Below are 17,240 nucleotides of genomic sequence, written 5' to 3'. Positions count from 1 at the left end.
GATGAAGAGAATTGTGAACTACACAAAGATACAGAAAGTGATAGTAAGGAATCACTGGATTTTCTGAGAAAGGTGAGATACACCTTTTATCAGATAACTCGAACATCAAACGAATCCGAAAAAACAACGAATGTATAGAATGGCGGGATATCAACCGCCTAGCACTCCAGCATGAATACGTTCGACTTTCTCACGTTATACTGCGTCCTAAATACATATATTACAGGACATTTAATAAGGTAATTCAACAAGGGAGTTTAACTTTAATCGCGGTAGAAAAACCTCTGGTAGTTACACCATCCTTGATCAGCAGGGACGACCTCTCACGGTCTACTGAGATATGGAATCTGATCCAGGGTTTGTCTGGACACTTATCATGTCATATCACATCAAAACAGAGTTTTCGTTAATAGGCCACGACTCGCGATAAAAAGCCCACAAAAACGAGATTATCCTCACATAAGCGTTTCTGATTATGTTAATTCATCATTTGTGTTTGTCTTTCAAAGAGTTCTAATGTAACGCTGCTTAGGAATGCTGGTATTGAATTACACTGCATTAGATATTGGTCAATAAGATTCTTAACTCGAAGAGAGAAATCAGTTTCTAGTAACATTGTTTTCCCATTAGCATTGCACTGAAAGAGATGGAGAAGAAAGTAGAGTGAACTAAGGTTTTCCAACTAAAGATTGATTAGTCCGATTGCATGCATGCATTTGAACGTGGCCGAAATCAAAATTTAAACAAAAATCAATATAGTTACCTGGAACAAAAGATGATCTGAAGATCGTTCTGCATACATCGATTGCAACTTGTATTGCTGATCCTGAACGACATCAACACGATAACCAGTCATCGAATAGCAAGCTTCTCTGAATTCTTGAATTTTCTGGGCAAAAACCTCCTTCAATCTTTTGTTCTTTCGTTCAGCGCTGGACACCTGAGCTTGTAAGTCTAAATATAATGAAGACAAAAGTCTAAACCAAGTAAAACCAAGCTAGTTCTTGCTACAATTCGAAATCACTTAATACAGAAAGTAGACATTCCATTAAGAAAGCCATAAGACAAGCTGCAAGCTACAATTACAAACAAGCGATGTGCTAATTCAGTTCCGCCATGCAGCCTCACCTCTGACTTCACTGGGAGTTGATTCATCGATGACAATCTGCTCAACCTTTGATGGTTTTAATTTGTCATCTTCTTCTAAAGCTTTAACTTTTTTTCTCAATTTTTCGCATTCATCTCGTAGATTTTGAACCTCGACAGTTCTCAATTGACGCGCATGTGTAAACGGATTTTGAGAGAAATGCACCACCTTTACCTTGCTTGGATCAAAATCACCCTTAAACGGAATGCATGACATGATTTCAGATGTTGAAGTTTAAGATCAAACAGACCAACTGTGACAGACACATTGTACTATTTACAGAGACCTGATTCCAATATCTTTTTTAATAAAATATCAGATTTAGTCGGCCATAATTTCTACCTGTAGATTTCGTTGTTCAATTCTCGTCTGAAGTATTTCCAATTTCTCCAAAAGTTCTTTGTTTTCCAACTGAAGCTTTTCAATTACTTCTCTGTAAGAAAATCAGCATATAAACTCAATGACTTAAAATGAACAAGTCTTGCCTTGTCAAGAATTAAGATTCCCCTCGTATTCTACGAAATTGATTATCCATATAATCTATATTGTTGGTTCTCAACATGGGACGTACAGTATATACTGTACATCAGTCAAAATGAAAATGAAAACTCTCATGTGGTAGGAACGCAAATTACAATATGTGTATAACTTCAGCAATGAACACGATTTGTGCATGTGTATACGATAATAAAAATAATCCTTTTATCATATTGACAACCCGTAATTCAGATTATTATAATATTTCTACTTAATTTCTCTCAATCTCGTAGCCAGTTTCATGACAAGCATGCATATATAAAATGTGTTAAAAACTTACTGCAACTTCTCCTGTTCCAGGTTAGATGGACGGCCCTTAACAACATCACTTTGCTTCATAAGAACATCGTATTCAATCTTTAACTACAATAAAATATAATATCATTGCAGATTAACTATTGCAGATTAATTGTATGTGGAAATGAACAAAGTTTGAAGAGTCTGTTAACAAGAAACCATGCACATACCTTGTTGTATTTTATAGTCTCTTCGCTATTTCTCTCAATGGACATCTTCAGATCATTCTAAGCAATTGATGTTATGAAATTACGAAGTGTTTATGTTTTGTAGAATGAATATCATAAATGAAATACCTCCAATTTCTCAATGTGACTATTACAAGCTTGCAGCTGTTCCTCGGCCTGTTAGTCAAAGAAAACAAAATCAATACTCCCGTGCAGTGCAGTCAGTCTACTGTAAGAAACGCTAAACTCACATGCTGTACGCGACTTGTAAGTTGTGTTGCATAATTTGTAGAATCTCCACTGTCGTACGAACTTAATAATCGTCTACATCCATTTCTTTCCTGAAAAAAAAACAAGAGAAATGAAGAGCACTGTGCAAGTCTGTTTACACGATCCAATTTTGCAGATGTGACAGATAATTAGATGTAACAGAATTAGACATGGGCGAAATCCTTTCTACAATCAGAGTAACAGTTCCATGACCACGAAGCTTCCATACTTACTGTGGTGACAAGAGATAAAAGTTTATTCAATCTTTTCATCTGCTCGTTTTTTTCCTTATATTTTTCCTAGGATGAAAAACAATCCTTTACTGTTATGTGTTAATGAAAAAATTAAAAGAGCGATAATTCAAAAAATGGAGAAATAAATGAGATGACATACTTCTATATCAGAGAGCTTCAATTTCAAATCCAGAAGTTCTTGAGATTGCAGTCGTAGTCCTTCTGAACTTATTCGAGCGCTATGGTAGACGAAATAGGGCACGTCAGCTTGTACAGATGATACCTTTTCAGATAGAGTTTCTTATGCAAGGACATTATTGGGACGCTAGATTACGACCAAACTATTACTTGTATACCTGGTTGATGCTTGTCCATGCTTTTGCAATAACACGACCTGAGCTTTCTGAAGTCTAGAGATTTCTTGCAGTAATTCATCAGGAGATCTGCATAACATACAGTACAATGAACGAGAGAATGTAAAAAAATTGGACCTAACAATTGAAAACAAAGCGATGCTTACCCTATTGTGGTATCAACTCCTTCGACTTCCCATTTCCTCATAAAAGCTCGTTGTCTCTAGATACAGGACATACACAATATTCTATCTCTCTAGTAAAACAAACTATGAACGATATACAATTTCTTGCATTTCAAGGAACAAAATTCTTAATGTTCATTGCAAACAAGTAATATTCTTCATGGCAGCTCGTTTTCCACATTCACAAGATTCAAATATCCTAGTTGTTAATACAAGTTTACATCCTACATTAATCCTACAGTAATATGCTTTTATACAACAGATGAATAAAAATAAACATCTACTTACTTCACATTCAACTTCAACTTGAGAAAGATTTTTGAGTTTTTCTTCAGCTCGTTTTAACTTATTTTCACAACCATACAGTTTTTCTTTGAGTAATAAATTGCTCTTGTTTGTAGCCCTGGTGTGACAAATTAATTGACACTTCATTGTCATCAAATATGAAGTTTGTGATAGTGCATATGACTCGGGTACATTAACTGACATTGTGTTGGAACTACTAGCAGTTACCAACAGAGCAAATAGAAAAATTAGGACAACCATGTTTGGAATCAAACCATAACCTTTTGTTTGCGAGTCCAATGTTCTATCAACTAAGCTACTAGGTCAAGACAGCTCATATATGTGATATTTCAGAACGCAATATAGTTTGATCTTTAGTGAATTTGACTCAGGTGTACTAAATATTGCTATAGGAAGATATTGGTACTGTAGATAATATTTATCATAGTTTGTGAGGTAAGAAGTCTTACTTTAAATAAGCATTTTCTTCCTTTAGTTTTGAGTTTTCACATTCAATTTTGTAATATTTGGAGATTTGACTCTGCATTGTCAAAGCAACCTCTGCAGCCTGTTCACATCGAGCAAGCTTTTCCTCCAGTTCCTATAAAACAATTAAAAGAAGTCTTTACTCATTCCAGTAATTTTATCTAGGAATTTTATTAGTATACAATATCTTGATGAAAGATACTCTGAATGATGTAAATACAGCCATTTAATTACCTTAACTCTGTGTTCAGCTCCCTCACATTTTGTATGAGACTGTTGAAGTTCTTCGACATGCTTACTCACTTCTGAATAGAGCCTAGAAAATAATACATTGACTTACGAGTAACTGATTTTTTTTAAAAAATGACCAGCTTTGAGATGCTTTCTGTTTAAAATGTCCTTATGAGGAGAGCAAATTAAATATACTAACTTCTTGTAGTAGTCCAGTTTATTTTCACTATACTCAAGTTTGTTCTGAGTAATTACATTCTCAGTTTCTTGTCTGAAAAAAAAGTCTAAGTCAGAGTAATATCCTTCAACATGTAAGTGTTAGCAATATAGCTATTTGCATTTGAAACACCACTTAATACAATGTTTGGCATTAACAAGGAGGACTTGTAGAAAATAGAAAATTAAAGAACCTTTTCAATTGTTCTCTTGTCTCAGCTAGTTGTCTCCAAGAACTTTCTTTAGACTGAACAAAATAAGATGAACAGCATGACATTTTTGACATAAATCTACCCTCATGAGGTTTACTGTTAAACCAAATCTACAAAAATCATACCCCTTCCATTTCTGAGTTCATTTTCATCTTTTGTTGTAGCAATCCATGAATTCTTTCTTCTGATTTCTTCTTATATTCATCAAATTCCTTCCTCGTTCTTCTCAATTCTTCCCTGACATTTTTCTCTTCATCAACAACATATTTTAACTGTTGATGTAATTCGGAGTTCTTTTCAATCTCTCTTCTTAGGTTTGCTGGCATTTAATGAAATTAAAACAACCCTTGAAGACTTAAGGAATTTATGCTTTTTTTGAAATTTAATTTGTTTATACTTTCTAGGGTTTGTTTCTGGATGCTATCTGAGCATTTAGACAACAAATATTCAAAAAGACAATAAACAAAAGATGTTGAAATGAAAGGTGTTTAGGTTAATTGCAAGTGAGTTTTAAGAAAGCATTCTTGGTATTGCAGATGACCCATATATGAATTACTCTATATGCAAGTGAAGGTCTGGTCACAGGCTTGGAGCATGTCCCAGGAGGATTATGTGGAGGGTACAAATTGAAAAAATATATAAACTAATATTCAATATTTTCAGTCTTCATGCACCCTCTTTACTCAAAGCTAGTATATCTAAACAAATGTGCAGCCCTCAATACTTTTCCATTCCTGAAAAGAAGACCATTGAATAATAGTCTTTTTTACTATTAATTAATTAAACCAACCTCTCAAATTTGCAACAAGAATTGAGAACATCCCACAATAATGCAACAGTCAAATTTGTCATTAGTTCAGCAATGTCTTAAGTTTACTAATAACTGAGCTTTATATCTGCATTTGTTCACAAGAAGAACAACAAATAACAAAGTATTAACCTTGATGTATTTCACTCTCTTTATCGTATTCAATTCTCGCTCGTTTTCGTTCAGTCATCAAGAGTTTAGATTCATTTTCTAGCTGTGATATCTTTCCTTTTGCATACAACAGAGCTACATCTTTCTCGCGATCTTCAGAACTTCTTTTAGCAAGCGAACTGGTCGTCTTGTTGCTTGCCTGCGTCCTGAAGCTCAAAGGAAAACTAGAAGTTGGTGTTTGGTCAAAGTTTAGGCGACCAACAATAGAACGTTCCTCATGTTCAGGTAGAGTGAGTCTGTCATATTCCTGTAACACTTGTACAACTCCGGTACACTCGTCCGGGGTGTTCCACATTTCGAGAAGAATCGTTTCGATGTTAAACACAAGTTAAATTAAGGTAAAAGACAAAATGGAGACTGGTTATGTGGTTTTAAACAGGTGGTTACCATCAATGCCTCAATGGTGGTTACTGGTGAAGATTTCAGTTATGCCAGAGCACCTCGTCACCAGGCCTCCAACTCATACGCGGCCACAATATCCAACATGGCGACCAGACAGGAGGAGTGTATATTTTAAAAATCCTTAAAAATACGTTAAGTTTACATGCAAATTTAGTATATATGAGTAGACTTTGTAGTTTAATTTTTCCCCGCAATAAAATTCATTTCAGAATAATTCATACAATTACAGCATTGTATAATTGATAGAATATAAGGATAAACTTACTCTTCCTGCTGTCACTTCCCAGCCTAGCTGCTATGTGTATATCTGCCAGAAATTACTCAGAGGCACCGGAAGCAATCAAGGGCAGGCGGGGGGTAACAGGTAAGGCACCTTAGTTTACCAAGTCTGTCTTTATTCGATTATTGAAAATTATATGAACAAAACAAACAGGAACAAACTAGACAATCTTAACTAGTCAACTAGCCGTTGACTCTTCTGACTCTCATCGCAATGATATTCCAAGTTGTTTAATCAATCTCATTCTAACGATCAATTAATAAAATTTAATGAAATTAATAGAATTTTCTAAGAAAAACCCCCCAAATAAATCATAATAATAAAAATTGTAAGAATGTACTGTGCTTTTCTATTCAGAGTTTTGGTTGCGCTATTCTTTCAACATCTTCATACAACTTGTCGATCTCTTCAGCAAATCTCTTCTGCATTGTGAAACGTTTTGACTTGAGAGTTGGTGTCAGCAGGCCGTTCTCGATGCTGAATAATTCCGAAAGCAGGAGAATGGCTTTGACCTGCGATTAAAACAAGTACATTTTCTCAAATATTGTACAATAAAATCACGGTTATAGAAAAAAAAGACGAGCAATGTAATGTATTAATAATTTAAACTGAAATTAACGTTAATCGTATTTGTCAATAACGAAATCTCAAATTAGGAATTCTTCGCAAACCTGTTCAAATGATGCTAACTTCGCTTCTTTGCCTTTTGCGATAATATCTTTCAGAATCATGTTCTTAACATCCTGTTGGCGTATTAACATAAGAAATTTAACGGTGAAATATTGTTATTATAGCTACCATTTACTATATTTGATATCTTGCAATTTCGGATTCCCTGTGATCTATCGAATCAGGAAAACTGGCGGCTTAATTTTCCACTGTAACGTTTGCAGGAACATACATACCTCGCTTGCACACAATTCTTTGAAGGATTTCGACAAGCCATTTTCTGAAGCCCATTTCATAAGAATTTCTTCGTCTGGTACAATAATACCAACAGTGCAAGACTTAACAAGAAAATAGACGTAGGAGATATGGCACTTTGTTTGGATAAAGTTAAATTGTATCTACACAATCTAAGATTACGTCAATGAAGAGACAAGCAAGCCTACCTTAAGACTGTGACCATGAACAAAGGCTTGAGCTACGAAAGGACTTTTGATATAAATATTTTCAATCTTATCAGGAGCAATATATTCACCCTGGGTGAAAAAAGATAAAGTAAGGGTGAATAATCATACTGCTTGTGTAAAACACACGCATAACTCATAACACACCTGGGAGAGCTTGAAAATACACTTTTTTCTTCCAATAATTTTCAATGTGCCGTTCTGAATAAAATAATGCATCACGTTAAACTGGATGGATGTTTGTAGCATTCCTTATCCCAAACATCGCACTCTGCCCGAGGGGCATGACCTGAAAAGTCAAAAACTCACTGGCTTCCATTCTCCAACATCCCCGGTGTGAAGCCAACCATCTTCATCGATCACTTCAGCTGTTTTCCCAGGTTCTTTCAGGTATCCTTTGAACACATTTGGACCATAAATACACACCTATAAAACAAAACAAAACATTACGGTTACTTCTCTTTAATAGAGACAACTCTCTAATATGGACACTCTCTAATGGAAACACTTCTCAAATGAAAAAGAAACACGCGTCTTCAATGCATGCAGGCTACTCTTAATTTGGATGAAAATATTTACTTCTCCCTGATTCTTCGAGGTAAAATACTCCATTTCCGGAACATCGACGAGCTTGATGTAGTTACATACAATCGGCGCACCAACATGACCTTGATGACGAGGAATGGATAAAATATTAAATATAATCAATAGAACGATTATCGTAATATAACATGAAACACAGATGTGATATTTTCTTAGTCTTGAGTCTTGATCCATATACGCATTATTTACAACGGCACAAAATTATCCCTGCGCGGTAAAAAAACTGTGTTTTAAGAGATGATCCAGTCAGTACCTGAAGACATGTCTAATTTATTAGTGATCGATACAGCAGTCGTGGCCTCAGTTTGTCCATAACCCTCGGCAACCTAAGCAGAAACGATACGCATAAAAATCTTTTATGGTTTATATGACACGTATATAAAATATAGTAATGAAAGAGACGAAGATTTCTCACCCAACACCCGAATACAACTTTCAGAAATGTTAAAACTTTCGCCTCGATTGGAGCGGCTCCAGTGCCGATTTGTTGGATATTTCCTCCCAAGGTCGCCTTTGAAAACAATTGAAACGAATTTTTAGTTAAAAGAAGCTACTTCTCTTATCTAAACCAATTTGTAGATTTCTAATTTTCATCAATTTGTAGAAAACAATATATAGCTATATTATATAGCTATATAGAAAAAGGAATGATATTTCTTGGACAATTCTTTCAAGTGTTCATGTAGTTAACTACAAAAATACCTGGACTTTTCTAAATACAAGTTTGTCCCAAAAGCCGTTGTTGTAGATTTGTCCTCTGAAAGAGACAATTACATATGGAGTATGGACGAATAAATTGAGTATGATTGGTTAAATGTGTAGTAGACACAACTCACAAGAGATGAATTCATACACTTGGTGCTTACTTCTCTAAGTCGGCCAATTTCGAGGAAAAACCTCTGTAAAATAACCATTTCTTAATCCCCCCACTTGCTTCAACACCGGCGGTGACCTGTTCACAATTACAGAAAGAAAAAAGTATGAAAATTTGAGGTCAAGATAACTGTAAAAAAATGAAGAACTTTAGACAGTCTGAGTTCAAAATTAGGCCTGATTGTGGTGGCGAAACATCTGCAATTGAAACAACGTATAAAACTGAAGCCAACAATTTAACCAACCTTATCATAAAGACGATTTAACAAGCGCGGAACTGATGGAAACAGTGTAGGTCTAGAAAGAGAAATACACACATAGCAAGATTTGCTCCTACAAACTTCATATAACGCGCATGCTTTGTAAGATACAGTGATGTGAGCTCAGATGCTCAGCTACCGTAAGATTTATAATTTTTCTTTCACTATCATTGTTTGCCTACGTACTCACACTAACTCTCCTGACGAAGGCCCTCAGGTCCGGAAACGTAGAGAAGTGTTTTGTCTATTTTAGGCAGTTGTTATACCACATTGGATGCTAAGTTACTTGTTTTATGGTGTTATAATTTCCAACCCAGCGAGGACTCACCTCAATATCTTAATATCCTCCAACAATAACGGGATTTCTCCTCGGAAAAATCCAGTTCGAGCACCGGCGCTACGAAGAACTAGCTACATCGTGATAAATGATATGAAAACTCTGTTAGTACAACAGAAATAAAGTTTGAATGGAACCAATGTTTCAACGGTGCCCAGGTTACACGTATGTCGGCTTGCTATATCACATCCGTATTACCTGGATTATTCTTTCGTACATGTGTGGAAGAGGTAAATATGAGATATGGCAAAGACTTGGATTCAGCTTGTGGTCATTCTAAAACGAAGAAAAGGTTTGTTTATATCATCCAATATCGGTATTATTGTTGCGCCCGAATCAACGGCTGGCTATATCTCAGACGTCCAGACATAATTTAACTTTATCTAGTTCTGAACTACACATTATTAGCTAATTTCGTTTAAGTGTGAATCCGCCTGAATCAGTCTTACCAGATTATAATCCAATCATAATCTGAATTAGTCTTAATAGATCATAATCTGAATCAATCTTAATCTGAATAAGTCTTACCAGATCATAATCTGAATCAGTCTTAATCTTCATTAGATTTACCAGATCATAATCTTCTGAATCAGTCTTAATCTGAATCAGTCTGAATCTGTATTTCAGTCTTACCTTATCATAATCTGAATCAGTCTCAATCTGTATTTCAGTCTTACCTTATCATAATGCACTCGAAATCCAGCAAGGTTTGCAATTATGTTCTTGTTTGTAATCATAGCTCCCTTTGGTTGACCTAAAAACACGTAAATAAATTATTGCCATTGGTACTACGCAACATATCTTCACAATTATTCGCCCTGATAACGTGAAGAAGTCAGACCTTGTACAATTTTCTTGAACCCTCAAGATGGCAAAAATAATTTATTTAGTGAACCGTACCTGTTGTCCCACTTGTGAAACAAACAGTATACACATCCTCTGGTTTACCAGGCTGGAAATTGAAGGAAAAGACCAGAATATAACATCCAACTACACAATGAATTCATTCAATAATAAAGCCTGGTTTTCATAATTGTAATTCATCAGTAATTTGAATGATGTCTTGCTGTCCCTTAAGTCATTGAGGCATATAATCAACAACAGACTGAGATAGTTTGTAGATTATCGCTGATGAATCACAACATATGAAAACTTGGCTCAATCCTAGTGCAAACACTTACTGATTTCTCTTTTCGGTTATTTCGTCCCAATTCCTATATCAAAATTCAGTGAAATACTTAGTTTATGACATTGAATGGTTTATGTCTTTATGATTAATTCATTGCAGTCAACTGCTGAACTCAATACCTGGACTTCTTCAAAGGATTTCATCGTAATCCCAAGATTATCAGCTTTCTGTGCATCATCTTCTTTGAATTCCCCAATCGTTATTATGTGTTTCAACTGCGGACATTGATCAGCTTTACTCATTAGTTTTTCAACATTTTTTCCGTCGCACACAATTACAGAAATATCAGCTAGATGAAGGAATACAGAAACCAAAATCAGTTTGTCCAGCTGTGGCAGCCTGGCCTGCTTTCACAAGAGACAATATTATGCAGAATGTTAAATGGAGGACAGTTAGATCAAGTTTTATTAGGTATATACCACATGGGAAAAGTAGGGAGCTTAATAATTTCCACTCCAAGAGGGACTCATTTCACCAGGCCAAACTCGCCACATGAAAAATCACCTAAAATCAACATAAGAGATGACCTACCATGATTAACAATAAAGGTGCACGCATCAGCACCCAGGCTGTCATATAGTGGCACAGAGACCATTGAATATGTCTGACATGCAACATCAGTCAAGATCCACTAAAAAATACAAACAGGGTCCATATTAACAGGTTTCCTGTGTGGATCATCAAAACTCAATCATTCTGACAACGAAATAACGTCTTCTTTACCTCAGCTTTGTTTGTGGCATAAATACCAACAAACGTCTCTGGAGAAGGTTTGTAACCAAGTTCTAGTAATCCAGACCCCAGGTCTGCTGCTTTCTCTAAAACCTGGTATACAAAAAAATTGAAGCATTTAGTTAAATATGACAGTGGCATTGACCACCATTGGGATGAGATAGCAGGGGGATGTCCTTCCCCAACAATTTTCAAAATTGGTTTACAGATCTATCCAAATTAAATAAGAAGAGGGGAGATTAAACCTTTAAAACATTGACATGTACTGTAGCTAATTATTTACAATAAACACCTCATTGTATGTGATCCATGAATACGAACCATTAGATTGCGTACCCAAGCAAGGCTCGTCACCTAGAAATATACAGCATATTTACTCACAGTATATTGAAGGCTCTTTTCATTTATCACAATAGTTCTTTGTGAAAAAATACGTGCAAAATTACTCCACTTATATAATTCATCTCACCAGCTATTTCAGCTCCTTTAAGATACGCTTCATATGGAATTGTTATACCATCATACGATTCTATCAGTTCCTCAGAATGAACACTTCTCCTTGCACCTGGCATTCCCTGCAGTTTCAAAAAAAATTTATTGCAGTTAAGATTGCATGTCATACAATTAAAATCTATTACAACAGAGCATAATACAGAAGCAACTACAGGGGTCTATGTCATGCTTGAATGATTGGGTCATTTTTTTCTCAAAGATCTTGGATTTCTGATTGTGGTGTTTTCAACTGCATTGAAAACTACAAACCTGCTCCAAGATATCGAAACTCGGCAGTCTGGTAAAGATGGATGTATACTAGTATTTTGACAACAACATTGGAATTGTTGTCAAGACAGTATTGAATATTGTCATGCCAGAATTAGTTCAAAACATGACACTAAAACTATCCAAGTAAATTGAAATATTTTATCTCCGAGTTTCTCACGGAAAAAAGGTTGTGATACAACATTGGCCAATATTGATTATTCTAATTAATTACCTTATCTAAACATCTTGCTGTACATGTAGTTTACTTAAACGACTATCAGTATTTGGCTGATCAGAAAGCCAACAAATCATGTGTACACTTCACTTATCCGAAGATAATCTTACGCAACATGTTCACACCATGACACATAATTTGCTACATTATTAGCAAGACGTTAGTATTATCAATTGATGTGGCGATCAACTTATTTAATAATCGCAACGTGTAAACCACACAACATTGCATTTCAACATTTCCAACCTACCGGTACATCGACTGACTGACATTCCATGTCCATGTTAGCTGTCTCCGCCATTGGTAAAGATGGAGTTAATATATATTTGTGCAGACAGTAAGCAGTTCCTCCAACAGCAGCACACACGCCAAGACCAATAACAATTTGGTCAACCCTTGGTGCTTTGAACCTTGGCATGTTCAGAATTTCCCCAGGTATTAAACATGCAAATATTTGACGAATTCGATCAATATTTGATTGAATTCAACCGCAAACAGCAACTCGCCCCAGGCAAACGTTGGTATTACAGAGCCCTACATATGACTGGTGAATTATAGTGGCTGATATTCGTCTTTTAATCTTCAAATATTCGCATACAGAGACTCACAAAAGTAAAAAAAAACATACAAAGTTTGTAGACTTGGACAAGCTGTGAATTCACACTCTTTGAGACTTTGACCTTGCCTAAGTCTCGCCCTGCCCAGTGCCCCCTCATCAGGTGACCTTTCATGCAAGAGGCTTTTCGTATCACAAGATATAGGCCGTATTCTCTGGCACGAAAAGTCGCTTAGAAAACGATTTTCGTTGCCCCCCTTCGGGCACTACTTGAAAACACGATAGAAAATTAGGATAAATTATAGAAAGTCTAAATTCACTTGTTTTCACCTTCACAAACCTGCAGTTTTCGAGCATTTCATCTTCGAAACATCAGTGAATTTGCATGTTTTGCAATACACCGACGCCATTTTGATTCAGGAAATGTCGAGGATACTTGGTGTAATATACACTATATAGCAGATTCAGCAGTTTTATACCGGTATTTAAATGAAGTTTCCTACATTTTTGCTGTGCAAGCAGGTTTCAACAAGGAAGCTTTGAGTGGAGTTTTACGAGGTTTTTCGCAAATTTTCATAGTTTTTCAAAACTGAATTAGTCAGAGAAGAATTGGACAACAATTAATCGGAAAACATCCGCCAATTTTGCATACACGCATCAAAATCATCCACGAGCGTTTGTTTCTAGCCAAGTTATATAAAATAATTACTACACAATTCCTTTCCAGCATAACCTTTGTTTTATATTAACTACTTTTATAATACACACGTTTTCTCAGCAAAACTATTAACAACATCTCAGTTTTTTGACAAAGTTAATTACCAACGCCTTTATCTTATTATCATCAATCCACTAAAAACGAATTTGTTGAGCGAAAACCCAGACATCTTTACGAAGTTGAAAAAGAACAAATTTCAAACATTTTCCTTATGAAAACGTGTGAGGACTTGTGAAAACTGCCAAGTTGGCCCAAGTCTAAACTTGCTGAAGTATTGGAAAATGAATCTGGAAATCCAGAAGTCAATGTTTGTGCATTTAACAACAATGCACTGATTGTAGATGCTATGGCAGTTATTCAGTCGATGAAAGGAAAATGGAAAACATTTGGCGATGATGCTCTTTTAAAAACCTCAACACGCTAGCACGAAAGTATAATTCCAAATGATTAGATTGTTGCAGACAGGTATCCTTAGTTGAGCATAAAGAATGCAGAGAAACAACGAAGAGCTGAAGGAGTCCAGAAAGTTCAAATCTTCGGAAAAGATCAGAGTGTTCCAAAACAGTGGAAAAAGTGTTTAAGATGCGGTGAAAACCAGAAATCCCTCATATCTTTCTTATGTGAACACTGGAGGTCTGTAACTCCTCCGGTGGTTTTCCATTTCAACTATGTACGTAACTGCTAAAGAAAGATGCTATGTTTTATATCCCGGTGATTCCCCGAACGATATTGTTACAAGTAATGAGGTGTTTTCGCTTCATAGCACCCGAAGAAGCAGACACTCGTTTAATTCTACATGCCAACCACGCAGCAGCAACGTACGATAAAGTTATTATCAAAGGCCCTGATACAGATGTTCTTATACCTGCGATTGCCATGCAACAACAGATGCAGAAAAGATTTTCTTTTTGACTGGCACGGGAGATAGACGTCGTTGCGTATTTGTAGCAATTATCTCGAAATTCTTGGGCGTGGATGTTGCACTTTGTTTACCAGGCTTTCATGCTTTTACCGGTAATGGCATTAGCAATCAAGCAGCATCATGGTATCAGTGTTTAAGTGCAGAAGTCGATCTCCCATCACTGGTTGGCAATGGCTGGACGCTTGACGATAAAGAGCTGGAGATAACTTGGATGACACGCCCACCCGCTCCGCGATCTTTAATTGAGTGTCAGTTGAGTGCAAGTGCAAGACTGGATGCTCGACCATGCATGCGTTGTTCCTGCAAAAAGGCTGACTTAAAGTGCACCAACCTATGTTCGTGTGGTGATTGCCAGAATGCAGTAGTTGAAGATTGTAACGACGATGACAGCAGTTATGGCCTGGCTCAATCTGATGACGATGATGAACTTGAAGGATCAGGATCTAATCTGGATTTCGGAGATGACGTCGATGATGAATTGTGGTATTAGCTGTCCGATTAAAAGGGTTGAGTTCAACATTTTATTGTGTTTTAAAATTATAAGGCGCTCGTAATCTCCCACGATGGTATTATTAAAAACGTATCAATATCAACCTTGGTATGCGTGTTCAATATTTTAACATGTACAGTAGTTGTACGTTGCAAATCACAAAACAAAGGGTATGCTGGAAAAGAATTGTGTAGTAATTATTACTCCGCCTGCGTATGCGCAGCGGAGTCTTAAAATGCCATGGTCTTTTTTCCTTTTCGTCGTTTTGGGCGACAGAAGTTGGCATTTCTACAGGTAACCCAAAACATTTTGACCGAGAAGCCCTGAGTTTCACGGTCCACGGATGAATTAGGTACATCAGTTGGCATGCAGGCGGAGTGAACGCCTTGAGCAGGCGTCTTGTTTTATATAAATTGACTAGAAACAAAACGCTCGTGGATGATTTTGATGCGTGTAAATAAAGTTGTTCTTATTTATTTGTAAATTCCAAGAGCAGAATGCTATAAAAAATCGCAAATTGGCGGATGTTTTCCGATTAATTGTTGTCCAATTCTTTTCTGACTAATTTAGTTTTGAAAAACTATGAAAATTTGCGAAAAACCTCGTAAAACTCCACTCAAAGCTTCCTTGTTGAAACCTGCTTGCACAGCAAAAATTCAGGAAACTTCATTTAAATACCGGTATAAAACTGCTGAATCTGCTATATATGTCGTATATTACACCAAGTATCCTCGACATTTCCTGAATCAAAATGGCGTCGGTGTATTGCAAAACATGCAAATTCACTGATGTTTCGAAGATGAAATGCTCGAAAACTGCAGGTTTGTGAAGGTGAAAACAAGTGAATTTAGACTTTCTATAATTTATCCTAATTTTCTATCGTGTTTTCAAGTAGTGCCCGAAGGGGGGCAACGAAACTGAACGATAATCGGCCACAGAATACGGCCTAATAATAAAAGAGACCTTACAGCTATATTGTAAAAGACTAAAGATTTCAATTCAGAGGATAGTCTTTCTCAACAGCTGTGAGATGGACCTCAACGCTTTCCCCATTTATTAGATTCTTGAAAACGACCTCTCTACCACCAACTGTCGGGTGTTGCAGGTCACCAGGTTTCACAGTTACATAATGATTGAAGCTTGATTCTGGCAAAGTTTTTCCATTCACCAACACTCTATGTGAAACAACTGATCTCGTCAGATATACTGTGATATTAACAGGTTGACTTCTCATATAGAAATATTCATTGATGCCGTTATCCGAGGAATCTCGAAGTTTCTTCGTCGTATTGTAGTTCAAATCAGGTGAACTCAAACTTAGATTCATATTTGAAAAGTTCGGAGCATCAATTTGGGCCATAACCACGCACTCTGCGCTAACACTTTCAACAGGACCCTCTATCAATTGCAGATTTTTTGGATCATAGAAAACATAACCATACGTTAAACCAGGAACTGCTGTGTTCTCTTCAAAACGAACCACATGAGCCCTGGAACTTTTGTGAAGGACTTTGTATACTGGTGAATCAGAGGCTTGAGCCTTTCTCAGAGCTTCTATGTTAGCGAGGTCTGTTGCGACAAGAATGGCATATTCATAATTCGCTGATACAGGATTTACACCATGGTCTAACCACACAGTGCCATACCTAGCACTGGTACGTGTTTTACCATCGGATGTTTTCGAGTGTTGTCGACGAATACCGACATTTGCCGACATATCTTTCGGAATATAGTATCCATTCTCGTTTGAATCCAATATAGCTGCTGAACCGTTCAGCTCTTGTGTAAAGTCTTTCCCGAGGGAATGAAATTTACCATTAATGGAGATGACAGAACGATTGAATAAGTACTTATCCTGAAACAGCGTGGTCTGAGTTCGACGTGGTTCACTATTCACTGCATTGATGTTACTACCAAGACAAACTATCAAAGAATTGTAAAAAAATACCGATTTTCTGAAGTTGAATTTAGTCCTTTGTTTTGTGAAGATGCTTTTGTTTAAAGTATTATCATTCTTGCTCATGTTACTAGTGGGTTGCTTGCATGCCTCCTGTAAAAATAGAAGATATTTGATTATTCAAAAGATCAGAAGGTAAATTAGTTCCATATTCCAGGGTGGTTTGACACTACAGAATAAAGTAACCTTTGATAAA

At 36.3% G+C, this 17,240-nt stretch overlaps 3 protein-coding genes across 3 annotated transcripts; all 3 read right to left on the bottom strand.

Annotated features, from left to right (window-relative positions):
* Positions 1 to 89: 89 nt before the first annotated feature.
* LOC114541783 (mitotic spindle assembly checkpoint protein MAD1-like) lies at positions 90 to 6,200 on the bottom strand. The gene is made up of 19 exons (XM_028561594.1): positions 5,560 to 6,200; positions 4,745 to 4,938; positions 4,602 to 4,654; positions 4,391 to 4,462; positions 4,195 to 4,276; positions 3,945 to 4,075; positions 3,478 to 3,592; positions 3,172 to 3,227; positions 3,008 to 3,094; positions 2,812 to 2,890; positions 2,652 to 2,717; positions 2,400 to 2,489; positions 2,278 to 2,325; positions 2,152 to 2,208; positions 1,965 to 2,047; positions 1,490 to 1,580; positions 1,129 to 1,342; positions 764 to 954; positions 90 to 637 (listed from the first exon to the last, which is right to left on the bottom strand). The coding sequence occupies exons 1-19, from the start codon at positions 5,891 to 5,893 to the stop codon at positions 479 to 481; spliced, it is 2,202 nt and encodes a 733-aa protein (XP_028417395.1). The 5' UTR covers positions 5,894 to 6,200; the 3' UTR covers positions 90 to 478.
* LOC114541784 (long-chain-fatty-acid--CoA ligase 1-like) lies at positions 6,192 to 12,906 on the bottom strand. Its single transcript, XM_028561595.1, has 23 exons — positions 12,652 to 12,906; positions 11,874 to 11,979; positions 11,697 to 11,758; positions 11,396 to 11,497; positions 11,204 to 11,303; positions 10,792 to 10,961; positions 10,665 to 10,697; positions 10,384 to 10,435; positions 10,161 to 10,237; positions 9,682 to 9,759; positions 9,475 to 9,557; positions 9,132 to 9,183; positions 8,880 to 8,965; positions 8,716 to 8,770; positions 8,429 to 8,524; positions 8,267 to 8,339; positions 7,990 to 8,078; positions 7,720 to 7,836; positions 7,558 to 7,611; positions 7,393 to 7,482; positions 7,186 to 7,287; positions 6,952 to 7,023; positions 6,192 to 6,792 (listed from the first exon to the last, which is right to left on the bottom strand). The coding sequence occupies exons 1-23, from the start codon at positions 12,817 to 12,819 to the stop codon at positions 6,634 to 6,636; spliced, it is 2,076 nt and encodes a 691-aa protein (XP_028417396.1). The 5' UTR covers positions 12,820 to 12,906; the 3' UTR covers positions 6,192 to 6,633.
* A 175-nt stretch (positions 12,907 to 13,081) lies between these two features.
* LOC114541786 (chondroitin sulfate ABC endolyase-like) lies at positions 13,082 to 17,137 on the bottom strand. The gene is made up of 2 exons (XM_028561596.1): positions 16,039 to 17,137; positions 13,082 to 13,158 (listed from the first exon to the last, which is right to left on the bottom strand). The coding sequence occupies exon 1, from the start codon at positions 17,108 to 17,110 to the stop codon at positions 16,082 to 16,084; it is 1,029 nt and encodes a 342-aa protein (XP_028417397.1). The 5' UTR covers positions 17,111 to 17,137; the 3' UTR covers positions 13,082 to 13,158; positions 16,039 to 16,081.
* Positions 17,138 to 17,240: the final 103 nt, after the last annotated feature.

The sequence above is a fragment of the Dendronephthya gigantea genome, unplaced genomic scaffold (genome assembly GCF_004324835.1).
Source record: "Dendronephthya gigantea isolate DGI-Jeju-01 unplaced genomic scaffold, DenGig_1.0 000309F, whole genome shotgun sequence".
Lineage (NCBI taxonomy): Eukaryota > Metazoa > Cnidaria > Anthozoa > Malacalcyonacea > Nephtheidae > Dendronephthya > Dendronephthya gigantea.
The sequence above is the reverse complement of the archived record's forward strand: the minus strand, read 5'-3'. Positions and strand labels throughout refer to the sequence as shown.

Coding starts and splice junctions, on each gene's coding strand:
- LOC114541784 (XM_028561595.1), bottom strand. CDS start 12,819: ATGCCAAGGTTCAAAGCACCAAGGGTTGACCAAATTGTTATTGGTCTT. Junction 11,759..11,873: donor TAAAGGAGCTGAAATAGCTG/GTGAGATGAATT, acceptor GTATATTTCTAG/GTGACGAGCCTTGCTTGGGT. Junction 11,304..11,395: donor ATGCCACAAACAAAGCTGAG/GTAAAGAAGACG, acceptor TGTATTTTTTAG/TGGATCTTGACTGATGTTGC.
- LOC114541786 (XM_028561596.1), bottom strand. CDS start 17,110: ATGAGCAAGAATGATAATACTTTAAACAAAAGCATCTTCACAAAACAA.
- LOC114541783 (XM_028561594.1), bottom strand. CDS start 5,893: ATGTGGAACACCCCGGACGAGTGTACCGGAGTTGTACAAGTGTTACAG. Junction 3,228..3,477: donor AAGTTGAAGTTGAATGTGAA/GTAAGTAGATGT, acceptor TCCTGTATCTAG/AGACAACGAGCTTTTATGAG. Junction 1,581..1,964: donor CTGGAACAGGAGAAGTTGCA/GTAAGTTTTTAA, acceptor ATTTTCTTACAG/AGAAGTAATTGAAAAGCTTC.